This window comes from Bremia lactucae, linkage group LG3, assembly GCF_004359215.1.
Source record: "Bremia lactucae strain SF5 linkage group LG3, whole genome shotgun sequence".
NCBI lineage: Eukaryota > Oomycota > Peronosporomycetes > Peronosporales > Peronosporaceae > Bremia > Bremia lactucae.
In genome coordinates this window covers 5,299,487-5,325,932 of record NC_090612.1, presented here as the reverse complement: position 1 = coordinate 5,325,932, position 26,446 = coordinate 5,299,487, and the positions used below count along the sequence as shown (strand labels likewise).

The 26,446-nt window shown below is 46.4% G+C and overlaps 4 protein-coding genes across 4 annotated transcripts; 2 read left to right on the top strand and 2 right to left on the bottom strand.

The window, feature by feature from the left end:
- Positions 1 to 3,146: 3,146 nt before the first annotated feature.
- On the top strand, positions 3,147 to 4,553 carry CCR75_004376 (uncharacterized protein; the record flags this gene model as incomplete). The annotated part of the gene is made up of 1 exon (XM_067962462.1): positions 3,147 to 4,553. One exon carries the CDS (start codon positions 3,147 to 3,149, stop codon positions 4,551 to 4,553), a length of 1,407 nt encoding a protein of 468 aa, XP_067817535.1.
- Positions 4,554 to 4,560: 7 nt separating this feature from the next.
- On the bottom strand, positions 4,561 to 5,359 carry CCR75_004375 (uncharacterized protein; the record flags this gene model as incomplete). Its single annotated transcript, XM_067962461.1, has 5 exons — positions 5,241 to 5,359; positions 5,134 to 5,186; positions 4,967 to 5,075; positions 4,773 to 4,891; positions 4,561 to 4,687 (listed from the first exon to the last, which is right to left on the bottom strand). The coding sequence occupies exons 1-5, from the start codon at positions 5,292 to 5,294 to the stop codon at positions 4,561 to 4,563; spliced, it is 462 nt and encodes a 153-aa protein (XP_067817532.1). The 5' UTR covers positions 5,295 to 5,359.
- A 721-nt stretch (positions 5,360 to 6,080) lies between these two features.
- On the bottom strand, positions 6,081 to 8,737 carry CCR75_004374 (uncharacterized protein; the record flags this gene model as incomplete). Its single annotated transcript, XM_067962460.1, has 2 exons — positions 6,081 to 8,383; positions 8,437 to 8,737. 2 exons carry the CDS (start codon positions 8,735 to 8,737, stop codon positions 6,081 to 6,083), a joined length of 2,604 nt encoding a protein of 867 aa, XP_067817533.1.
- A 391-nt stretch (positions 8,738 to 9,128) lies between these two features.
- CCR75_004373 (uncharacterized protein) lies at positions 9,129 to 12,893 on the top strand (the record flags this gene model as incomplete). Its single annotated transcript, XM_067962459.1, has 7 exons — positions 9,129 to 9,242; positions 9,317 to 9,557; positions 9,619 to 9,711; positions 9,776 to 10,060; positions 10,128 to 12,194; positions 12,262 to 12,522; positions 12,600 to 12,893. The coding sequence occupies exons 2-7, from the start codon at positions 9,339 to 9,341 to the stop codon at positions 12,891 to 12,893; spliced, it is 3,219 nt and encodes a 1,072-aa protein (XP_067817538.1). The 5' UTR covers positions 9,129 to 9,242; positions 9,317 to 9,338.
- Positions 12,894 to 26,446: the final 13,553 nt, after the last annotated feature.

Genomic DNA, 26,446 nt, shown 5'->3' with positions numbered 1-26,446 from the left:
GTAAGTGCGCACGAGGAGCCGGATTACCGCTCCCGTGACGACACTTAACTAAAGTACTTAGTGCGTTGGGTGAGGTCACTAACGCGCGCACCACAACTACCTCACTGCACGCAAGAGAAGCTGGTTAAACCGCTTCCTCGCTGTGCTTTGGTGTGTGTCTAAGTAGAGCGTGGCCGCATAACGACGTGCCCGCCTATAGCTACACTCATTCTGAGAAAAATGGTGAGTAAAAAGAACTTATAACACTTAAGCGTGAAGACGAATCTCGTCGGGCAACAAATCCGTTCCCAGAAAGTGGTGTCGCAATATTATAACTGCATAATGCATGACACTGGGCCAAGTACCCAACATCAAACAAATTTGCTCGACGAAACAAGATCAAGAATTTTTAAGGAGGTAAGAACTCGTCGCCGGTCTAAGGCCATTGCACCTGCAAAGCTGACCAAGTATATATATTCACACTAGTAAGTCTGGAATAATGCCTCCGAGCCGAAATTCGGCAACGTGGATATCTCGTCCATTGGCGGGAACGCCGGAGAAATTCGCTTCACGCGACGCCATCCATAAAAAGGTACCTCTATTTATAGATGATTACGCTACATCAATATCTGAGACGTCAGCGTGATTAAACACTTGATGTTTCGATAACCTCGATGAGGGATGTTCCAGTCGGCTGTTAAATTTAAACAATACGGAACATGGACCGAGAGCACGTTCGTTCGATGAATTCATCAGACCCGACGCTTCAAAGACATACGGTTTCTTCGAGGCAATGGCAACGCGGCTGGCGTTCGTCTTAAGCTAAAACTTCGAATTAATTTTGCGTAATTGAAAGCTAAAGTCAACTATGCGCCGCGTATTGGCCCCAATACTAGGCGAGTACTAGCCATCACTCTATGCCTAGGTTGCACGTGCAACCGCAAATCCAAGTCATATATGGCCAAGGAGCGATCCGTTATCACACCTTCGACGCAAGTTAACCCCGAGCGTGGCGCTCAAATTGTCAGCGGCGTAATAGCAATCTTGCCGAAGCGGTACCTCTTTCTCTCAAGATTTTTAAACGGGGGGTACTCGAGCCCCTTCACGATAAACTGTTACGTTAGAAAATTCTCAAGTAGAGCTTAAAAGTTTCTTTTTTGTCGAACAGTGCAGGAGGGGGGCGAAATATACTTGAGGTCTTTCGTTTAAAGGCACTAGGTTGAAACTTCTCCGCGTTGCTCAAAGTCAGAGCCTCCTTGACAATACTCATTATCGTCCTTTGACGTTAAAGTATCAACAACCTCGTTAATTGCGTCAGCTGATGAGGATGTAGCAATCTACGGCCAGCCGTCTGACAGGGCAAGCACCTATATATCCACGTGGACGGATCTAGATACGGCTTAAGCAAGCCAACGTTAATCAATAGATGTGTGCACAGCTAGCGCTAGGTTTAGCGTAGCTAGGCCCTTCTTGGCCACGTCCGTAAATCGGTCTGATAAAACGTGGACGGAATTTGGTTTTGAAGACCACAGAAACCACATTTGCAGGTTAAGTCTTAGCGTTTAGCAAGACTCGACCGACCTTACAATTAATACAGCTTCTGTGTAACGGGGTGTATCGTTACATGAAATTAACACTTAAAGGTTGTTAATAAATATATTATCTAAAAGGTAGATAATATTTGGAGGATATTACTTTATATAGTAATATCCTGAATTCTTATCCATAAATAGGTATAGGCCATTATGTCTATTTATTCCGCAGACTAATTAGCTGTAGAAGTAATCAAAGAGATTTACAAGATAAGATAGAGATAAGAATTCATTTACATGTTTAGTATTAGGTTATAGTTAAGTCAGCATTTACAAAGATAGATAAAGAGACACTTAACTATATTAATACAGTTTTCATTTTACCCTCTTAAGTTAACTTGTCTTAAGAGAAGTCTTCCTCTGCACGTACAGTGTACGTCACCTAACGTAAGGCACACTCACAACTGAAGCAGTGTGAAGTGGACTTGTACTGAAGCAGTACAAGTCGTAGTGCCCCGTTACAAGTGGCCTTCATTAATTCTTCTTTATTATTCTACTAAAATGATTTTTAATAGTTTTGTAACGAATTTATCCCGTTACAAACGAGGTCAAATTAATAGAATCTGTAGAATCTGAATAGAATAAAAAATATAAAATTGCTTCCATTAACTTCCATGCATTCTTTATAAAGTTCTTTGTCGATGCCGTGATATAGGCTTCATTTGATATACACAAATAAGCTTGCCATATAATACGTGTAATCGTGATGAAGGTTGGCTTCAGTCGTATGACCAGCGAAAGCAAAACCTGCATGTGAATTAAGTATACACTTAAGTTTTTGTACTCGTCGTGACGCTAATATTATTAAAAAAACATGTTGGCTTTTCAAATATCGTGCATACGGTTTAATCTTTACATATGATTTCATTGCCCCTAATATAAACTTAAATTTAGCCAAAGCCTCAATAAATAACGAGCAGTCTTTTATGTCATTACCACATCTCCACCAAAATTATCAATTCTAAAGTCTGTATTCATAGTCGACAGAACGCTGAACCACTATTTTGTAAGCTCGATCATGTATAAACTTTCAATTTGTCTGCTGTAAAACACGATGTCAATAGTGACGATGAGAAAAATCTCTATAATGACGTAGGACTTTACCGAGGTACACACCGAATGTTCAAATAGTTCCTCATGTCCTCTACAACTACTTTAACATTCGATGCAGAACAATACAACAGATCTCGCAAGAGGAGCGTTATAAGAAAAGGCAGCGAAGTCAAGGTGCAATATGGTAGATTGCCCCAAATCTTACATGCCCCTCTGCGGCTACAACACAGCAACTGGGCGCAGATGTGGCTCAGATCCGGCAGCTGGGCAAACCAGTGATTTATCACAAAAATCGCTGGATGGTACAGCATTTGGTCAGGGTCAGGCACTGAAACTCTCCAAGAAAGTATATATACATGTATAGGGTTCGCGAAAAAACCGCTACCTTTTAGTTCCAGCTATTATTACTTGCATTTTTGCCGTTCGGTGATTGCCATCATTGCACTGATCCGCACGAAACAAAGCCAGCGAAAAATTATACCCCAAAGCGTCGCTTATCCGCCCACATAAACCGACTCCGCCATGCCGCACACGCTGCCGCCACGGCCAGCGCTGTCGTCTATGCACGTCCTGGTGCCGTCTCATTGCTCCGAGAAGGAGAACAGGGATTTTGGGTGGCGTATGGCTCCGTCCGAACCCGTTCCCGTAGAGGCATCTCCTTTTTCAGCTTACAAGCGTCGTGCCATGTCCTTAAGCGAGCTTTTGCCGCGGCCACGGGCGTCTTCGACCAAGGCGCTCGCGAGCGCTTTCTTCTCGGTTCGAACGCGAACGACTGAGAAAATGGCGTCGTTCCGGTCGCAGTCGGAAAACATTTGTAAGAAGACGAGTCCAATCAGTGGATGGAGACTCCCGAATGCCATGAAAGCAAATGGTATGGGCAGGTCTTCACCCGTGGCGAAACATCGATTTCGGTGGGAAGAGCACAGGTGTTGGCAACACGCACAGGCCTCGTTTGAGTACCACGGCGAAGACGCTGGCGTGGCGTCTTCGTACTTTCATATTGTTGCCGATGGCGTCTCGTCCCCGTTTAGTCGGAACTCTTTAAATGCAATTGATGCAACGCCCGTGTCGTCTGCGATTTTGTCGGCTGAGGTCGTGCGGTGTGTGCAAACTGCACTCCAAGAGCTCACGAGCCGCAATACTGAACCGATAGGTCAACTCGCGTTTGAACATGCAATTGTCGACGCGATTAAGATGGCAAGAATCAATTGTTTTCAGTATCGCAACTCGAGATTAGCCACTACACTAGTCGTGTCATACTTTAGCCGCTGGACTGGCAAATTACTGACATTCTCTCTAGGAGACTCCAAGTGTGTGGTGGTGCGGCAGGGCAAAATTGTGTACGAGACACTCGCAGTTTTACGGGAATTTAACGTACCGACGGTTGTGAATTTAAAGGAACAAATTCTGGCCAAAGATTATGTCGTCCAGGGGTTTGCATTGCAATCGGGGGATATTTGCCTCACGTTTTCAGATGGGTTGGGCGATAATGTGTACAAGGATGATCTATTAGCCACAGTTGCATCGTGTGAATTGGATGAACGCGGGCTGCAGAGTGTATGTCAGAAACTCCTGAACATGTCGAAAATGATGGCGACCGAGGAGGCCACTGAACAGCTGTTTCCGTTCGCAACTGCGGCTGTCGTGGAGTACCGTGAACGGACGTTACAAGAGACTAAACTTGCTCTTGAAGGCGATGTCGATACTAGTGGCGTTGATCATAGGGCTATTTCGCTCGAGTTATTTAATCGGCATAAAGGAAAAGAGACGTTGGATCGCCACTTAATGCTTCGCCGACCGTCGCGGAAGCATCACTACTCGCTAATGCAGCTAAAAGCAATGGCAGAGATGAAGACGAAGAAGCCAGATGACATCACGCTTTATATGACGCGTTTCAGTCAAAAGAATGAGCCTTTTTTGGAACATTAGTCAGTCCTCACATGTCGGCGATGGGATTCGCATGGATAGTGACAGATTTGATAACTATTTCTTTCACTGGTCGGCTTTTGGCGTCTACGGGCGCCTTCTCAATGGCGTCTAATGTCTCTATGCCGTCAATGACCCTTTTCAAGAAATAGTAATTGTTTTAGTACAATTGACCTATATTTGCACTCGCAAATTCACAAAACAAATATTATTTTTACTTACTTGCCAAAGACTGTGTACACATTGTTTAAATGCGGCTGCTTTGCGTACGTTATAAAAAATTGCTGCTTATTGGTGTTGGGGCCACTGTTCGCCATCGACACGATGCCTCGACAATTGTGCTACGGGGTCATAGGGTCATAGCAGTCACTCTATGTGTGTAATTTCTCGAATATAAATTGTAAGCCTTGACGCACTCTATTTTGTGGATGAAATTCATCGTCAAAAGCCCCGCCCCATATACTTTCACCGCCTTTGCCAGTCCCCGTGGGGTCCCCTCCTTGCACCATGAACCCCTTCATATTACTATTGTACCAAAAGCAAATTATTTGTGGCACATGTTGCATGCAATCATTAAGCTAACCGGTGGAATGTTGTGCAATCATACGCGCCGCTTGCACAAAGGGCCATAAAGTTCTGCATCCAACGCATTAATGGATGTCATTCGATAACAAATGGAATAAAACATACTTCAGCTGCACGGGGCGCCGTATCGCAGCAAACCTCGATCTTGATATCGCCCATGGTCGTGTGCAGAGTGACAGACTATCACCGTATGAAATGATCAGGTGATGCATGTATAGTTATCAGCGTTTATAGCTGCACCGTTACCATAGCGATTGATGCGAATGCAAAAACAAAAGGCAAAAGCTTCAATAACACAATTTTATTTAGCTGCAGAAGGGATAAATATCTTGCTTGATAGTTTGCCACCGGACCCAATTCAATCTTAAAACTTCGGTAAAAAAATTGGATGCGTAACAAAGGGTGCTTTAATTGCTCAATTTTTTACATACTGAAGGGTAAATTGAGAGAAATTGGGGCAAACAGGATTATAAATCCGAGGATCGCAAAAAACTTAAAATGTAGTTGGATCAATATAATTTGGTGGGCACAATCAAACATTTAGTGGCATTCTCAGTGTGATGATCAGAAAATTCTACGCACTCGCATTTGCAGACAAACTTCCAAGGTCGCTGGAACGTGCGAGCACATGTAAGTCGTGTACTTTGCAATTTTTGATCTTGAACAGATTTATTTAAACAAATATCAATACAGCTTCTATAAAAAAGTTATGCAGGCTTGTTTCGCACTGTCAATAGATTTTTAAAGTAGATACCAACCAGTATTAATATTAGACTTATGCTGCCGCCTCAGCCATTGCAGCCTTGATATACTGACCATACTTTTGTTGCTCTACCTTAGTGACACCACATGTTCCTTTATATGCCAACACCTAGTAGGCATCTTGCATATCCAGCAAAAACATCGCAAAGCGACCTCATCTCAAATATATGTCGCTTTCATCGATTACGAGTACACAGCGAGCATTTCTTGAATTTCAAGACGGCAAATGGGGCACGTAACTACTTCTTCGTGCCGAGAGCAGCCTTTGCACAAACACAAATGACGGCACGGTAAGCACAAAATCGTCTTTTCATCGGCGAGACAAATGACACAGAGCTTCAATTCGTTTTGCTCTTCGACCTGGCGATCCAGTCTCTTTTGCATTTCCAACGCCTTGTCTTCTTTCACCGATCGAACGTAACTCAATGTCGTTTCCAGCACCTGTTCCCAATCTTTCAGCTCCTCCATCGTACATCGGTTGAGCGCTGTACCTGTCACTAAGGAAAGTGATGACTGAATGCCATATAACGAAGCATGCATGTCGTTTGCACCTGCCCGACTCTTTTTAACGACAGTAGTTGCAGGCTCCTTGTCAAGACATTTACGCAATGTCATCAGCTCTTGCATGAGTGAGTCGTGGTGCTGGTCGTGGTCCGCATAGCCGTGTAGTTGCGTCTGCAACAGTTCATTCTCCATCAGCAGCCCATCGCGATCTCGCTCGACACTATCGACAAGTAAATTCAGATTTTGGTTCAAACGACTCAACTGAACAATGCGACGGCGCGTAAACGTCATTTGATCGTGCAACACACGATTGCCAGCTATCACGTCCTCGCAGTATCGTCGCCACGGTTTGTCTCGGTCTTCGTAGTCGTCCTGGACTTCCCAAGATTGCTCAATCATACCGCAGCCCACCAGGGCTTCACGCGCGGCAGCTGACGCAATTGACGCTGTAGTTGACGGAGTCGCTTGCGCTTCATTATGTGAAATAGCGCCCCTTGACTCAATTTTCGGGAGTTGCTGAAAATTTGACTGGTCTATTTGCATGTCTTCCTTAGAAGTCTGCAGCTCCCAATCACTATCGTTCTCATAACTATCGTCACCTCTTTCGGTTAATCTTTGTATCAAGCCTTTACCGTTACTTACAGCTTCAATGGGCCAATTATCAACTTCATCGAGCAACACTTGCTCTTGCTCTACGCTACCAGAGGATTGATCTAGTAGTGGTGACATACTAAATTGCACGCACTCATGCGGACGACTATCGACGTAATCACCAGAAGCGTTGCTATCATCATCACTATCACAAAAGACGTTTTGATCAACCGCACAATCGTTTCCTATTAAATGAGGCCGATAGCGCTCCAAACGATTTTGAAGCAGTGAAAAGTCTTCATCTTCAGACCTGGAAATCTCTACGATCGAACTCGACGCGCACGCTTGGTCAATACGTGCCTCACACAAAAAGTTCTGCTGCGCATATTCTCCAAAAGATTTAGCTTGATATTGACGAAATAAATTTCCTCGAATTTGACCAAAGGGCCCTCTTCCCCACGTAAGTCCATCAATAGCTTCGGCACATTTCTTAGCCAATTTAGGATCATCAAATTCAAGAAAAGCATGGCCTTTCGTACGTCCTGACGTTCTAGCGGATGGCACAACGACTTGAATGGGATCTCCTACCATACAAAACAACTGACACGACAACACTTCCACCAGCTCATCCGTTCGATCCAATGCCACTTTTGGCAAGTTTGTCAGCACGCAGACGCTATTAAAACATGTGCCTGGACGGGCGTTGTTAAGCTCAAACTGCGCCATGTCAAACACTGGCCACTTAAAAGGCAAAAGCAACTGGCACTCCTCCTCGTACGTTTCTTCCTCTTTATTTCTCCACAGACTATCCGTCGCCACATCCACGTGCGCGTCACACACTGTTTTTACCAAGGACATAAAGATATCCACATAAGCTAATTCACAATCGGCGTCATAGTGCGCAATTTGCCGGACTCCCGCTTCTAACGCCGTACGCGCCAAATTTTCCTGGAATCCCAGTCGAACTAAGTGGATCAGCATAGCTTTCTGTATTACTCGACCTTTTGAGGCATTAATCGCTCGATTCGACGCATTAAGCGCATCAATTTCATCAATTTCTCGATTAATCTGTGCATGATTTATTTCTTGAAAGTCATCAATTGAGGACCTATAAGAATCGATCAAACTTTCGTCTTGGAGATCACATTGTGAGCTTCCATGGACGAAATCGATGCCATTCTCTTGCTCTTCGTCGTTTTCACTTGCGTCTTCACTTACTGTGCTACTTTCGTCTTCACTACTCGCTGCGGATGTCCGTTGGGCTGGATACCATAGAGATTCAAGTCTATTGTGATGCTCTGCTTGATCTACTACCGACCACAGCTCGGCGGTCTGTGCGATTAATGTACGACTTTCAGCAGCCTCACTCTCAAAGTCTTGCGCCAAATTGCCTTTAAAATACGTTAATTTTGTTGTTTCTTCAGCACTATGTACTGATACTTACCGTCAAGAGGCTGCTGCTGCATACTCAAGCTCCTAACGCAACAATTTCGTGTACAGTCTATTATTTGCTGGCGGTTTTCAGTGCGCCAGAATCGTATGCGTCTTGACTCAGCTGCTCGGTTGCTTAAGGATGTCGCTATATTTGTCAAAACAGCGGGCTCTTGTTGCGGCACCTCGTCGGTCTCAGCTTTTTCCTGACTATAGTATTCATTGACACTATGTTGCGTTCTATAATTATCCTCGTGCTGATGATTCATGGATACTGAAATGCCGTCTATGCGCGTGGAAGGCAAGGTTTCCATATTCTAAGATGTTGCCACCACTTTGTCGAATTAATACAAAATTCTTGCGCAAATCAATACTTTGCTGATTTATCTCTACAATGATGTGTCACTAGCAGCCGTGCGACTCCAAATGGCAGCGCTAATGCAAGAAGAACGAGAGAAACGCGACAAGCGCGGACTGGCGGTGAGAGGAAACGGCTTTGAAGGAAGATTGGCTTGATCACATTAGCCGGGGTTGGTGTGGTCACCTGATCTCTGCTGTTGCCATCCATTTCAATGCGGCTTCTTTTTGTTCAATCATATCCACTACTATTCTTCTTATCAACCAATCGTGACGCTTCCGCTTGCAAGATTCCAGTTCCAAAGCTGACAATTCTGAACGTTTGGTAGCCCCCCCTTTCGGCCTTGACGCCTCGCAAACGACTTTTACATCAATTGCTACTAGTGTCTACGTGTGTGCGTAAGGAAGTGGCGTCTAGGTCTTCAACACTTCGAAGATTGCATCAAATTAATTGAAAACTAGGTACGAAAATGAAGAAAAAAGAATTCTCACGTTCTATGGTCTTGACGCGGATGTGTTGGCTTCTGCTTCGATAGCAATCCGATTAATTTACCTACGATGGAAGCCGTAGGTCAAAAGCTATTGAATTTCTCCCAGCCTTTCGATGTGGCAGCCCTGGACCAAGTCGTGCTCTGCATGAACGACCCCAAGAGTCCCCATCAGCGTGTAGCCAATCAAATTATGGTGGCCCTGCAAGAGCATCAAGACTCGTGGACGCGTGCGTCGGACATTCTAGAGCAATCAAGTAGCATACAGACCAAATTTTTTGGTCTTCAGGTGCGCAAAGTAGCCAAAACTCGAGACGAAAAGAATTGGATATTGACAATATGTGGGTCAGATCTTGGAAGATGCCATTCGATACCGCTGGAAAATTTTGCCAAAGGATCAGCGCGAGGGTATAAAGAGTTATATTGTTAGCAAGCTTTTAATGGTATGGTTACGGGGTTATCCTTTTTAGTGCGTTTTGAATATTGACTAATGTTGATTTGGTACAGATGTCGTCCAATGAGTCGACACTGCATAGTCAACGCCTGTTTGTAAACAAAATGGATCTTGTGCTTGTTCAAGTGCTAAAGCACGAGTGGCCACAGAATTGGCCATCGTTTATCACGGATATTGTCAATTCAAGTAAAACTTCGGAAATCATGTGTGAAAACAATATGACGATTCTTAAACTGTTGAGCGAAGAGGTTTTTGACTTTTCCAAGGACCAATTGACGGAACAAAAGACGAAAACGCTCAAGGAGAGTCTTAATCATGAATTCACCCAGATTTTTCAGGTACAACTGCACGGTTTATTGCAATTACTAGTCGTTTTATTTAATCGAGTATTGTCTTGCTCTGTAGCTATGTGAGTTTGTCCTGAACAAGTCGACACACGTTCCATTGCTCCAAATTACTCTACAAACGCTGCTACGATTTTTGAGCTGGATTCCATTTGGTTTTATCTTTGAGACGGACTTAATTCAAATCCTCGTGACGAAATTTCTCGCCACAAACGTGTTTCGAAACGATACCATTAGTTGTTTAAGTGAAATTGCGCAGCTTCGAGATGTTCCAGAGCAGTACAGCAGTATTTACATTCAAATGTACATGGGCGTATTGAACGAAGTGGGTAAGATTCTTCCCCCAGGGTCCTCGCTCACGCCGTTTTGGGAACAAGACGAGATCTTTGTGCAGCGCTTGAGTCTCTTTTTCACGAGTCTCTTTCGATACCATATCCAAGTCCTTGAACGGCCAATTGCCGTTCCAGGGGACGAAGCGCACCAAGCTCTTTTGGCGGGCTTCACGTACCTTGTTTGCATTGCTGAGGTCGATGACGATGGCATTTTTAAAATCTGTTTGGATTATTGGCACTTTTTCACGCGGGACTTGTACACTGTGGATCAGAATCAAATGAATCCATTGGCCGGTTTTCCAAATCAGTTGCGTAGCCGCCGCCAGCTCGTAGCTCCGGTTATGAATCGAGTGCGTCACGTAATGATTTCGAAAATGGTTAAACCATCGGAAGTATTGATTGTCGAGGACGAGAATGGTGAAATTGTACGTGAGACGACAAAAGACACGGAGGCACTGTCGCAGTACAAAACCATGCACGAGACGTTGGTCTATTTGACGCACTTGAATTATGACGATACCGAGACAATCATGTTGGAAAAACTGACAGCACAAGTCGAAGGCACGGAATGGTCGTGGAACAATCTCAACACGCTATGCTGGGCCATTGGATCGATCTCGGGAGCCATGAGCGAAGAGAATGAAAAGCGCTTCTTGGTGACAGTCATTAAGGATTTACTCGGACTGTGTGAAATGAAGCGTGGCAAGGACAACAAGGCAGTTGTTGCGTCGAATATCATGTACGTTGTTGGCCAGTACCCGCGATTCTTGCGAGCGCATTGGAAATTCCTTCGTACGGTCGTTAATAAACTGTTTGAGTTCATGCACGAGCTCCACCCTGGTGTCCAAGACATGGCATGTGACACGTTTCTAAAAATCTCGCAAAAGTGCCGTCGTAAATTTGTAGTGTTGCAAAATGAGGAGGCGCGTCCATTTGTCGAAGAGCTACTGGAAGAGCTTCCGCGCATTGTATCTGACTTGGAGACACATCAAGTTCATACGTTTTACGAAGCCGTGGCTTCGATGCTTGCGGCGGAGAATGATGCAGGCCGGAAGGAAGTGCTCCTAGGTCGTTTGATGAGCCTTCCAAACGAAGCGTGGAAATCAATCATGTCCCAAGCTGCACAGGATGTTCTCATTCTCTATGATAGTCGAGGAATCAAGGAAATTGTCAAGATTATCCGAACTAACGTGAAAGTATGCAAAGCAATTGGACCGAATGGGTTTAATTCGCAAATGGGGTATATTTTTCAAGACATGTTGAATGTGTACGTGGCGTATACGCAGCGCATTGCTGTAATGGTCGAGCAAGGAGGAGAAATTGCCGTCAAAACGTCCGAAGTGCGTTCATTACGGAGCGCCAAGAAGGAGAGTTTGCGTCTTATGGATGCCTTTGTGGAGCATGCAGCCGGGGACGACTCATCGCGGCAATTCGTCGCGACGCACTTTTTGCCAAAACTATTGACAACAGTTCTCGCGGATTATCAAAATACGATACCATCGGCAAAAGAAGCCGAGGTGCTAAGTTTGCTAGCTACGAGTATTAATAAGCTAAAGCACATCATTGCTCCGACTGTGCCTATGATTCTTGAAGCTGTGTTTGAATGCACGCTTCAAATGATTACCAAGAATTTTGAAGATTTTCCAGAACATCGCGTGAATTTTTTCCGACTATTGCAAGCTGTGAACGACTTTTGCTTTGAAGCGCTGTTTAGTATCCCACAAGAACACCAGAAGCTCGTGGTGGATTCGATCATTTGGGCATTCAAGCACACGGAGCGTAATGTTGCCGACACGGTGCGATCTCTCATTAATTGATAGCTATTACTTTATGCTAACAATAATGCTGTGATTGGTAATCTAGGGCCTTGCGACGCTCTTTGCTTTGCTGTTGAATATTCAAGAGAATCCACAGATTGCAGCTGGGTTCTATCGCTCGTTTTATCTGTTGCTTCTCCAGGACATTTTGGCTGTTTTGACCGATCGTTTGCACAAATTTGGCTTTAAGCTGCACGCTGCGATCTTGCGTCACATGTTTTCGATCGTAGAGACTAATCTCGTGACAGTGCCTTTGTGGGAATCCGCACCGACCACTGGTGTCATTCCTGTTGGCCAGACGAACTCGGTACGTTGATACGGTAAGAATTTTCAAATGGTGTGTTTTGTGACGTATTGTTTGGTGGCATCTAGGCTTTTTTGAAGGATTATGTGGCCAACTTGATTGGTTCGTCGTTTCCAAACTTGTCGCGTGCGCAGGTGGTGGAGTTTGTTGTCGGCTGCTTTGATATGTCGAGAGATTTGGCGTCGTTTAAAAAACATTTGCGGGACTTTCTTGTGAATATCAAGGAGTTTGCAGGTGAAGACAATGCCGAGCTCTTTTTGGAAGAAAATCTCGCGCGGACTCAATTGCAAGAAAAACAAGAGTTGGCAGCGAAGCTTGCAGTGCCTGGTTTAGTGAATCCGAATGAACGACCGGATGACATGGCCGATCTGTAGTTGCAGGAAAATGTTGTTTGCCTTGATTTCATTGAAACAATTGCGAGTTAGTGTGCCCCGAATTTTGATGACTTGCTTTTTTCTTAGATTTCTAATGAGCTACGATGTTTCTGGCTCTCGTATATATATATTTGCCTACACGTTAAATGGCATTTACCTTCAACTCCATGCTAATGAATTTGGTAAGTGGTTTCAAAGAAGATGGCGTTATGTCTTAAAACCATAACGCGACGCTATCTGGTGTATCAGTTACCCACGATCGATGAGGGTGGTGGCAGTGTAAGGGCTTCAACATGAATTTATAAAAGCTGCAAGCATTTCTTTTAATTGCGTAACTAAAAAAATCTTTGAAAGACTCGATCTTGGGAGTCACCCGAGGGAAATCCTCTATACGAGGATTTGATAGAATTCAGGGATGTATTCCCTGAAGCATCATGCAAGCATCTAAAAAAGGCTTTCTTTTCTAATCCTTGTCCCAGCTTGTGGGACGTCAATTTTTAACCCCGACCAACCATTTTTAGTATTTTGCGCCCAAAGCTCGTGCCAGTTCTTTTAACTCGTGATGCGTCTCTTGCCTTTTCTTTCTGGCTCTTGCTGCACTTGTTGCAACCGAAGCTTCCACGACTCCAGTCCAGACGACTGTGGTCCCGACGACTGCTGCTGAGTAGCCCCGACGGCTTCGATTTTTTTTTGGTACAATTAAGCAAAGGTCTAGCTTTCCTCGTTCTTTGATCAAAAAAAATATTTTCCAGCGCTCACAAGAAGTGAAACGCTGTAAAAGAATCCATTTTTATCGAAAGAACTTGAAGTAGAATTTGAAAAGTCTAAACATGAAAGAAATAAAGTGAAGCATAATACTGTAACAGGGAACCCTTTGCTCATACTGATGACAGTACTAGTCAACCTACAGTTGATGTAACGGGTGTATCGTTACATGAAATTAACACTTATAGGTTGTTAACTAATATATTATATAAAAGGTGGATAATATTTGGAGAATATTACTTTACATATGTAACGGGGTGTATCGTTACATGAAATTAACACTTAAATGTTGTTAATTAATATATTATCTAAAAGGTAGATAATATTTGGAGGATATTACTTTATATGATAATGTCCTGAATTCTTATCCATAAATAGGTATAGACCATTATGTCTATTTATTCCGCAGACTAATCAGCTGTAGAAGTAATCAAAGAGAGTTACAGATAAGATAGAGATAAAGTTTCATTTACATGTTTAGTATCTCGATGAAGCTGTAGAAGGTGTAGGAGTCACGCCTCTCGCAGAAGCACATCCTTTCCGGTGTCCTGCGTAGTTAAGACAACATTTACAAAGATAGATTAACAAGACACTTAACTATATTAATACAGTTTTCATCTTACACTCTTAAGCTAACTTCCTTCAGAGAAGTATTCCTCTATACGTACAGTGTACGTCACCTAACGAGAGGAACCACTCACATCTGAAGCAGTGTGAAGTGGACTTGGACTGAAGCAGTACAAGTCGCAGTGCCCCGTTACAACTTGCATTTGCTCGTCGACGATATGACAAGCCCTTATAGCAGGTATCGTCAAACTCAGCAAACCATCTTGAGAGGGGGTCTTTTTGAACTCCTTTATACTTAGAGATGTCGATCTTTTAAATTGGAACGATGCGTGTGCGTCATCCGGGTTCAGAGGTCTGTACCTGTTGTAACCTCACTAGTTCTGCCTGTTGAGAGCCTTGCTGATTCAGCAAGGCTACCTTCTCCTTCATCTCGTCAAGTTCATGTTGTATGAACTTGGCGATGGCTGAATGGAGGGCATCTCTGTCCAAATTGGACAGCATTACCAAGATGGCATCGTTTCCTACGATCGAACTCATTCGTTCGACCGCAGTCCTTTCTATGTCACTTAAAAAGGAGTAGCTTTCACGCGAAACGTGATGCGTATTCCCACTATCATCTAACATGTCCATGTTAGATGTGGGAAATGTGGTCCTTGGACGGACTACAAAGTGCTACCAGGTGTAACGGGGCACAACGACTTGTACTGCTTCAGTACAAGTTCTCTTCGCACTGCTTCGGTTGGGAGTGGTGCTTTACTTTTTTTCACATACACTAGTACGTGCGGAGGAAGACTTCTCTTTACAGCAACTAGCTTAAAGAGGGTTAGATGAAAACTGTATTAATATAATTAAGTATCTCTTCTTTCTATCTATTAACTCTAACTTAATTATAAACTAATACTAAACATGCAATAGAAATCTTATCTTATGTGTCTTTCTCTTTTGTTTACATCTACAGTTGATTAGTCTGCGGGATAAATTTTTAATTTTGTAATATTAGAATTATTTTCGACCATTTCGATTTTTAAATAGATATAATGGCCTATACCTATTTATGGATAAGATTTCTGAACATTACTATTCAAAGTAATATCCTTTAAATATTATCTACCTTTTAGATATAAAATATTAATTAACAACCTTTAAGTGTTAATTTCATGTTACGATACACCCCGTTACATCACCCCTCCCTTTTACGACAATCACTCTGACTTTCATTAGATGGAGTGGTCACTATGTGACCACTTAATTTAAAAACGATGTAGATTGGTCAGAACCATTTTCTTTAATTCCATCTTATGAAGAACAAACTCATGCGGGGTGTTGATAGTGCTGCGCCTTCGGCTGCACGAACCGCAGCAGCGTTGTAGACGCATACACCGAATTATTGATGGCAAATTCGACCAACGGTAGAAACTCGCTTCAATTCGGATACGATTGAAGGTAACCTCGAAGTATCTCTTCAAGGACGCGTTTTACGCGTTCTGTTTGACCATCCGTTTCTGGGTGGTCGGATGTTGACATCCGACAGCCGTGTTCCGAGAGATCAGAACACAAATTGCCAAAATTCCGCGAACCGTGAATCTATATCTGAGACCAGTGAACCGTGAATCGTGACCCGTGAATCTATATCTGAGACCAGTTCACGGGGTTACTCATGGAGTCTGAACACCGTGTCGATAAAGACACGGGCACAACCCGGAGCCGTAATCGACTCTGGTATTGCAGCAAGGTGTACCACCTTGCTGAATCTGTAATGGAACTAGGCCAAGTCCCTTGTTCAGCTCACTACAAGAGGAGACTGAACCGTGGGGAGGAAACGTTGGAGGGCGCTTGCGAGGTTGGAGGCAAAATGACAACTGAATTGAAAAGCTGTTATGGTTCCTGTCGCTACTCCTAGTTAGCCTCAAGGGCTCCTAGAGGTTTTACAAGTAAAAACCTACACATGCATGAATAAAACCTACGAACTGATATATAAAACCTTAGGTACACTGAGGTTCAACCCATAGGACCTTGAACTTGAAGTCCTGTGGAAAATTCCCTACGAAGTGAGTGGCGTGAGCCACTCACTTCAACCGGTAGAGACACGTTGGACGCGTCACCAGTGTAGTTCCCAAGCAGGAACCATCATTCTGTACTTGAATGTAAATCTTGGACTTCGACTAAGAAGCTTTGAACTTGAACTTGAAACTCTCATGTCGACGATGCAGTGTCGCCAGATGGTTTCTAGGAAGATGAGTAATAACGATGCGGCGTCATCACTTCATCTAGAGCACAACTGGCTACCTTTAGCCCTGGCTCCCATGTCTTACCCTGTAGAGACATGTCTCGCTTCCCTCCGTCTCATCTCCGGTGCCCAGCACCTTTGAGATATGAACTATGGTAAGTACTAAGACGTGTAATGAGAGGCCCATTACATGATCCCCCCTTAAAGTAGCGTTCACGCTTCAAAGGGAAGAGGAATGCTGGCTGGGCTTCATTTCAAAATTAGCGACCGAGGAACCAAGCGACCGTCCCAGCCTTCCGTGAGTGATTCAGGAAGGAGTCCTCATGAAGCCCCTTGCCGTACTGAGCACCCTGTCAAGCGACAGAGGCTTAACGGTGGACTCTCCGACATTGCACCCATCGTTAACAAGCGGGGTGATGTAGAGTTCTACCGTGAGCGCATCAGCACTTGGCGTCGGATCAACAACCATAATGATCCGCGTCAATCAAGGGCAGCGAAAGAGAACTCGTGGAGATCCTTCGTGTTTCTTGAAAACAACAAGAATCGAATAGACTCCCTTCTCGGACGTGGACCAATTCAACTTGGCCACGGCAGCGGCGACAGATCCGACGCTACAAGTCGCTCTCATACTCGCGAACGACGTCAGGAACGTCAGCCACGAGGGCGTCACGTGATTCCCAAGTGTCGTCGCTCGGCTGATAGCCGCGCCACCGAACACGGAAGAAGCGACGAGTCTGTTGCTTCTTTCGGCGGCGATTCGACGGAGTCAAATGGTCTCGGTGACCAACAATCGACTCAACCAGCCACCGTCGTTCTCCGTGAGAATCAATCGACGGAGGTGGGGCTGAGCGAAAAAACGATTGAGAGAGTCTGGAAGTGGAAGAGCGCTCATCGCGAGCAGATTGAGGAGCTGCACATGCACTCCTCGGATCTGAAGACTCGCTGTCAAAACCTTGAGGCTCATGCGATCGAATGTGACTCGCGCCATGATGCCTTGGAAGCGAAAGCGACACAGGCTTCCGTGTCGAAGACCGAGTTCGAATCGAGGCTTCAGCAGACTCAGGACGATGTCCTAAAGTTGCAGGAGACCGAGAAGATCCGTGGCTTGAGCCATGTTCGACTTCTTGGTGTCGTTGAGGAGGCTGGCCCAACTCTGGGCATCTTCGCGGTGATCTCGAGACTCGTCTCGTTGCTCTCGAGTCTGTGAAGGACCAATCCTTTGATTTCCTCCAGCGCCTCTATGCCGAGAAGCAACTTCAGAGCAATGTGTTGGCGACTCTTTGCGAGCAGGTCGAGACCCTTCGACAGCAAAGGGCTCACCGTCAAAGGATGAAGTAGGGTCAGCAGACCCGCTTTGTAAGTATGACTTCAGTCTGCCCACATAGAGTGTTGGATGAAGACGCATATTCGTAGGAACATCTAGGGTGTAGGCACTCCCGTTGCATTTCAGAACTCTGAATGGTCCAATAAACCGAGGTAGTATCTTGCTGCTACCAAGGTTGGACACTTGCATGTTCAGGAAGGTTACCCTTAATAAGTAGGACGAGATCTCCAACCTTGAAACAATTCATGTTCTTTCTTCCATGCTTGTCCGCTTGCTCCTTCTGCCGATCTTGGGCTTGAGCAATTGCGTCGCGCACAAACCTAACGATGATTTGTCTTTTGCCGACAAAGTCTTCGATCCTCTTTTGATCTCGTCGAGGCATGTTTGACGTGGAGTCCAAAACGTCAAAATTGGCCCGTATATCCGTCGCACTCGCGGTGTTCAACTCCGTTGCCAATGGAGTTCCTCCCCAACCAAGAGTAGAAACCGCTCCCATGAGTGTCGCTGGCACGCGAGGGTGGAAACCATTGTTGATATAGAAGGGAGAGTACCCAGTAGATGCGTGCGTTGAGTTGTTGATCGAGAACTCAACCGGTGGGAGGAGGCACCCCATTACTCGAATGACGTAGCATAACTTTGCAGTATGTCCTCCAGCACGCGATTCACACGCTCCGTTTGCCCATCCGTTTCAGGGTGTGCAGCTGTCGACATCGACAACTTCGTACCCAGACGCTCAAAAACTGCGCGCCATAGGGCGGAGGAGAATCGGGTGTCTCGATCCGAGACGATCTTCTCAGGCAACCCTTGGAGTCGGAAGACAGTATCCACAAAGACTAGTGCTGTCTCTTCCGCATCGAAGGTATCCGGCACGGCAATCAGATGAACCATTTTACTGAATCGGTCCACTATCACCAGAATGCCGTTCCGGTTTTGCGAGTCGCGAGGAAGTCCGAACACAAAGTCCATGCTCACAGACTTCCAACTGTCAATTGGGATCGGTAGTGACCGCAGTGGTGCCTGAGTACTACTCGAAGGCTTCACGCGTTGGCACACCTCACAAGTACGGACGTACTTGCGCACCCATTTGTACGTATGTGGCCAATAATAGTCGCGAGAGAGGCTCATGAAAGTCTTCTCGCGACCAAAGTGACCTCCAGGGGGACTGTCGTGGTACTCAAACGACAGACGGTGCCTTAGTTCTTTGTCGTTTGGAACGACAACTCTTGGCACGTCGTCATCGTCAACCCCATAACAGAGTAGACCATCGTGGATGGAATATCTGTGGGTCCGTGATCGCGCTCTAGGAGATAGCTTTTTCAGCTTATCCTCCGTGGGGCTCTTGGGGTACTGCAGCATTACCCAGTAACCTTCGTCGTCCTTGTATGCTCGTGCAATGTCCTCACGAACAGATGAGCGAGCTTGGACTGCGGTAGCGTTCACAGATTCTTGATCACTTGGACAACTCTTGCAGGCGGCGCTTGGCACATCCTCTGTCAATCGAGAGTCATAATCCGGACGTCTCGATAACGCATCAGCAAGGATGTTTGTCTTGCCTGGCTTGTAGTATACAACAAAGTTGTACTCCGAAAAGAATGCAATCCATCGTGCCATTCTCTGGGATAAGTGAGGGGTCTTCACGGCAGTGCGCAATGACGCATGATCTGTGTAGACCACAAAGCGCTCTTCACCGAGAAGGTGGACTCGAAACTTCACAAGAGAGTATTTCATAGCCAAATACTCGTTGTCGTGAACCGAATAGTTCCGTTCTGCTGGCTTTAATTGCCGCGATTGATACGAGATAACTCTCTCTCGCTCATTGTCATCGTGCTGCATAAATGCACAACCAATGGCGTAATCACTCGCATCGCAGACAACATGGAAAGGCTTGTTGTCATCAGGAAGCGCAAGCACTGGCGCTTCACGCAAGCTCCTTTTGACCAACTCGAAATTCAATTCATGTTCCTGTTCCCACTTCCACTCAACGTCCTTCTTGAGTAGGCACGTAAGCGGCTGAGTCATGTCAGCGTAGTTTCGTGTGTACTTGTGGAGGTAATTGGCCAGACCCAACCACTGGTGCAGTTGCTTCATGTTCTGAGGTTCAGGCCACTTGTCGATCACTTTGATCTTACCTGGGTCAGCGCGGATACCGTTCTTGCCAACAAAGCAGCCAAGGACTGGGATTTCTGGCGCGCAGAAGATACACTTCTTCAGATTCGCGTAGAGCTTGTTCTCTCGCATCACTTCGAATAGGCGTCGTAAGTGATCGAGGTGAACATCCAAGTCCGCACGGTTATACGTGGCCTTGCTGTGGACGAAGATGTCGTCAAAATAACTCGGAGCAAAGTCACGTAAGGGACGAAGAATGTTTGTCACTATGCGATTGAACGTCGCTGGCGCATTCTTTAACCCTTGTGGCATCACGAGCCATTCCCACAGCATGCCGCTTGGCGTGCTAACCGCTGTCAGAGGAACATCAGCCTCGCGCATTCGGATCTGATAGAACCCATCCAACAAATCCAAGGTGCTGAAGACTGTGCTATTCACCATCCCGTCAAGAATCATGTCTTTCCGAGGAACAGGTGTCTGAGCAGGTATGGTGGCGTCATTCAGCTTGTTGAAAGCATGAACAATTCGCCAACCACCCGTTGCCTTCTTAACACAGAATGTTGGGCTGCTGTGCGGAGACTTGCTCTCACGCACATGACCAGCTGTCCGACGCTGCTCGAAGAACTTGTCGATTGCCTCGACTTGTTCCTTCGGCAATGGCCACTGTCTCGTGACGCAATACTTGGTACCAGGAGACAAGTCAATCTCATGATGGACTCCACGGTCCACTGGGAGTTCCTCTGGTACCTTGTCTGGGAAGATGTCTTTAAACTCCAGTGCAAGTTCGTACACTGGGTTTCCCTTGAGCGCATCCCACGACTGAGTTTCGTATCTCTCAATCCGGGTCTTGTCTTCCAGTACTTCCATGTCCATGTTGGACGAAGTATTTATTTCTTCGCGATCGGCTTCCGCAACGATCATACACACTTGGGCAATCTCGCCATCCTTGAGACTGCGGAGGAACGACTTCTTGCTCATTTCTCCCAGAGAGAGCAAACTTGATAACGAGCTTGGGGGATTATCAACCTTCACGTTGCAGACACCCTGTGCCACCCCCACATCGTCACAAGCAATAGCTTGGACATGTTCTTCGCTTGAAACATCGTGGCCGTTGATGTTTCCTTCGTCAGTTAGCGTGGCAGGAGAATGCATACCTTGTTCAGAGGTACGTGTCTCAACTGGACCAGCTTCGCATGACGGATCCCAACGAACGAGTTGAACGTTCTCATTCGTTGCGACTCTTCACGAATCGATTGAGTCTGCTTAGTTCTTCTTGGTCGGTGCGCTTCCTTCTTGTGCTCAACAGATCCACTCTGTGAAGATGCGGGGCCATCGCACGCCGCGAAATCACTAAAGGGATCTGGAACTTCTTCAACCGAGGCGTATACCCATAGTACTTGTTCCTCATCAGCAGATTCCCACTGCACTGTGTTCGAACCTTGAACACTGATAAGATGCCGTCTCCAATCAATATTTGGCTGGTAGCGCATCAGCCATGGCATCCCAAGTATTATATCGTAGTTGTCATCGAGGTCGAGAAGGATAAAGTCATCCTCTCCTCGGAAAACTTCACATCCCAGGTGTAGAGTAACAACTCTTTTCACCATCTGGGTTGTCGATCCATCCGCGAATCGAACAACCATCTTGCCCATTTCCTTCACATCAGGTGCAAATACGTTGCTATCTGAGAGGGCACGCTCTCGAACAAAGTTGTTCGAGGCACCTGTGTCAATCAGGGCACGCAAAGGTGGAGCTGACTCATTCACCTTTACGTCCAAGACTATCAGCTTTGACCGCTGATCGACACTGGTCTTCTTCTTGGTAGACTTCATGTGTGCAGGTTGCACGTTGGGGCCCAAGTCCTGTGACTCCACCGTCATCGCAGAACTTGATTCTCGGCCAGGAGGGAGCCCCGCTCCTACTGGTCGTTGCCGTTTTTTGCTTTTTCTCTCCGCCCCTGAGGTCGGCTGAAAGCACGACCTGACGAAGTTGGGCGGGAGCGCTGCGAGAGCGGCCTGTTGTTGACCGACGCTCGGCAATCTCGAGCAAAGTGGCCGATCCGATCACATCGGAAACACTTAAAATCAGTTCTCGACCGCGTATTCCCGTTGGCTTGTGTGGACACAGCGGACAGATTCATTGGCTCGGGTCCGTCGTAGTGCTGGCGTGGCTGGTACTGCTGGCGCGGTTGGTACTGCTGGCGCGGCTGCCGGGTTGAACTCTGGTGGATGCGAGCTTGGCAAAGACTGAACTCTTCCTGAAGAGCGCGATTGATCGCGTCTTCCATCGTCTCCGGGTACTCTCGGAACAGCTGAGTCTTCACTGGACCATCGTTTAGACCTTTCATGAACGTGACGACCTGAGTGGCATAATCGACTGGATAGCTGACGATACTCGACACTAGGTATCGAGCGCGTTGCGCGTAGTAGTGCACCTCCAGGCGTCCTTGGCGGAGGTCCAGAAACTCAGCTCAAGCTCGGAATTCGTTCTTCGGCGGCTCGAACGCTAGCTTCAACTCGTACTTGAAGGCTTCATAGTCCGGGCAGCATCCTGGGTCGGTGAGTCGACGACCGAATGCCCAGCTTCTCGCACGTCCACCAAGCTTCGACATCGCGAAAGCAACTTGATGATCGGGATCATAGATCTGCCGAACTCTCAAGGCTGTATCCATCTCGACGAACCAACGCAAAAAAGGCTCATTCTCGCCACCTTTGAAATGGTTCACATCGAGTTTTAGAGGCGCAACTCTTGCGGCAGGAGTTGTGGTCAGCCGTTGCGCTCCAACAACCTCCTGGTGCATGAAGTTGAGCGCCGTCAACTTCTGCGCTTCGGGATTGAAGGTATTAAACATGTTGATCACACTTGCTTCGCCGAAGATAGTGACCTAGCGCTCATACGCCGCCCACTCCGGATCAAATAGGTGGGGGAAGTTCTCTCTCAATTATCCATAATTCCGTGGGAAAATGGGAAACAGAGCACGCTGGCCAAGTCAAGGAGTTGGAAGGACTCCTCGAAGTGCTTCCAGGCCAAGTCCCTTGTTCAGCTCACTACAAGAGGAGACTGAACCGTGGGGAGGAAACGTTGGAGGGCGCTTGCGAGGTTGGAGGTAAATGACAACTGAATTGAAAAGCTGTTATGGTTCCTGTCGCTACTCCTAATTAGACCTCAAGGGCTCCTAGAGGTTTTACAAGTAACACCTACACATGCATGAATAAAACCTACGAACTCATAAATAAAACCTTGGGTACACTGAGGTTCAACCCATAGGACCTTGAACTTGAAGTCCTGTGGAAATTCCCTGCGAAGTGACTGGCTCACGCCACTCACTTCAAGCGGTAGAGACACGTTGGACGCGTCACCAGTGTAGTTCCCAAGCAGGAACCATCATTCTGTACTTGAATGTAAATCTTGAACTTTTTTGAAACTCTCATGTCGACGATGCAGTGTGGCCATATGGCTTCTAGAAAGATGAGTAATGACGATGCGGCGTCATCACTTCATCTAGAGCACAACTGGCTACCTTTAGCCCTGGCTCCCATGTCTTACCCTGTAGAGACATGTCCCGCTTCCCTCCGTCTCATCTCCGGCGCCCAGCACCTTTGAGATATGTACTATGGTATGTACTAAAACATGTATTGAGAGGCCCATTACAGGCGCCTTCCGCTGCGGTTCATGCAGCCGCCGGCGACGCATACTTATCTCTTCCGGCAGAGGGGGGGCACGCACGAGCGAAACCATTTCTGGCTCATGCTCGTCACGTGTCGAAGTAACAAACGACGCGAATGACGTCGTGGTCGAAGCAATCGGCATCGAAGATGAGAGAGATCTCATGGAAGTGCGCGCAAAGCGCACTGAAAAAGACGAAACAAATGAGTCAGCATAGGAATTTCTGCTAGCTCAAGAATCAGTAATCCGTTTCAAACAGGACTCCATTGCTAACGCAGTGGACCGTCAGAAACGGAACGCAGACAAACACGGAAGAGCAAACGTTCTTTCCTTTACAAATAATGACCTCGTACTACTCTCTACGGTAAACTTACCCAGGCGTGCAGTCACTAATGTGGGTAGCAGTAAACTACTACCCAAGTTCATTGGGCCTTTCCGTGTACTGCATCGCAGAGGCAATGCGTACACAATAGAATTGCCACGGAGGATGCGAACGCATCCTATGTTTTACGTTAGTCGGCTCTGCCTGTACCATCAGTACGCGGTTTCTTCCAAGGATGGATCTGACCCCATTTTTCAAGATTCCACAAAAGTTTCTTGTGATCACAACCAGATTCTCATTCTAAATCTGGAATTTCTCATGTCGGGTCCAAAAAATCCACGAAACCGCGATAAGCGGGAGATAGGTTGTCACGAAGAGTATGATACATCCGTTCGTACTCCAACATGGAGTACGCACTCTTCGAACGGTCTTCCAACCGTTCGATTTGGTGAGCCTGCACTGTCTGCTCTGCCGAGTAACGCTTACCGTGCTCGTGATCAAGTCCCTCCTCCAAATCATGGAGGAAGTGATCGATTTTGTCGATCCTCGACATTAGACCCGACATACGGTTCGATCTAATTTTCCCTCCTCCACCACAACCTTTGGTGGATTCCCACGGTGGTCAACGTTTCCTTGTGGAGCGTATACAATACCTTCGTGATGTGAAGGGGCAGCGAACGAGTTATCTTGTTCGCTGGCGTGGTTATCCACCTTCGCATGACAGCTGGGAGCCTCGTTCCCAGCTGGTTGTTGACGTTGGGGGCCTTGTCCGTCAGTATGACGAGACCCATCCGATAGATCAGAAGGTTCATCGGAAAACACGCGCTCTGGCGCCTGTAAAGCGATTGCAAACGTCAATCGCATCCCGCATCTCGATAGAGATGCGAGCCCTTACCCAGGGCGAAGAAAGAGAATAGACATCCCCTTTTACTCGCTTCGGTTTGTCTACACAACACGGACACGGATCACCCCACGTGAGGCATGGAAGTCCTGCCTCACGTGACAACCAATGCAATTTGTACCTTGCACCGGTTGGAGTTCGTTTTTCAAACTTAACGCGAATCGCGTCAAGTCTTTGAAGCCAGGCTTCGCGTCCAATGTCTTTGACATTGAGAATAAACGCGCTCCAGGCCTGCATAAGCAAGACTTTATCTCGCTTATTGTTGCCGATATACCGTCGATGCTCGAAAAAAGCATCGGATAAAAATCTTCCTCGGCGCGAAAGTTATTCGCGCTGGGATCAAGGCCATGTAGCTTTGTCGCAATAAATAAGGATATTTATTGTGATGAGTAGCCTCTCCAGACAAGCTATTAATTAGCTGTTCTGGGAAAAGCCACGACTTTTTCTCAGGGGCAAGACGAGACATTTTAGTATTTACGATCCCGTGAGTGGTACCCACTGAAGCAGGGGTACCACAAGAACTTTATAACGATAGCACGCCATCGCCATCACCACGCACAGAAATATGTGCTGGTGAGGGCACGGGAGACGGTGCTGGCGATGAGGAATCACCCTCATTAGAAGTCTTAAAGTCAGTCGCTGACGATGATCAGGCGACTCTACTGTTCTCTTGAGTCGGCCGTTTCCACTCGCATTCAGAGTCGACCTCCAAAGAGGGGTCGCATTCACGTGGTGTATCACCATGTGCACCCGCAACATTTAGAGTTGCGGGAAAAGATGACACTACGGCAGACGCCCTGTCTCTGAAACGAGATAATTCCCTTTAATTGGGTGGGTATGCGGATGGCCTAAGCCAATCACGAAGAACGGCGTATGCGTTGTAGACGCATGCACCGAATTATTGATGGCGAATTCGACCATCGGTAAAAACTCGCTTCAATTCGAATACGATTGGACGTAACCTCGAAGTATCTCTTCGAGAACGCGATTTACGCGTTCCGTCTGACAACGTGTCCCTGGATAATCAGAAATTGACATAGTCAGCCGTATTCCGAGAGATCGGAACACGGATTGCCAAAACTCCGCCGTAAACCGTGGATCTCTGAATACCGTGTCGATAAAGACACGGGCCCATCCCGGAGCCGTGATTGGCTCTGGTACTGCAGCAAGATGTACCATTTTGCTGAATCTGTCTACAAAACCAAGGATTCCATTTTTTGTGATCGTCTTCGGGAAATCCGAAGACGAAGTCCATAGATACGGACTGCCAACATTCTGCCGGGAGTGGTAGAGGTTGGAAAGGTGCACGGGATGAAGGGCAAGCGCAAGCACGAATGTACTTGCGCACATGCTGATACTGGTGGGGCCAGTAAAAGTCGCAGCACAAGTTTTCTCACGTCCGCGATGCCCACTTGTTGGTGCATCGTGACAATCACAATGATGCGCAAGCGCAAATCATTGTGCGTAGGGACGACGACACGCGGAGTGTCGCCGGCAACGGCTGTGAAATACAATAAGCCGTTGCGTGTTGTGTATCGATCGAATGACGATCAATATAAAGCCGGTAAATCTATAAAAGATTTTTCGGATGGAATCATGAGATGATCCATTAAACGCAGAAGGTCCGTATCTTTTGCGTAGGCTTTCTTTATGTCATCAAACAAGCTTGATGACG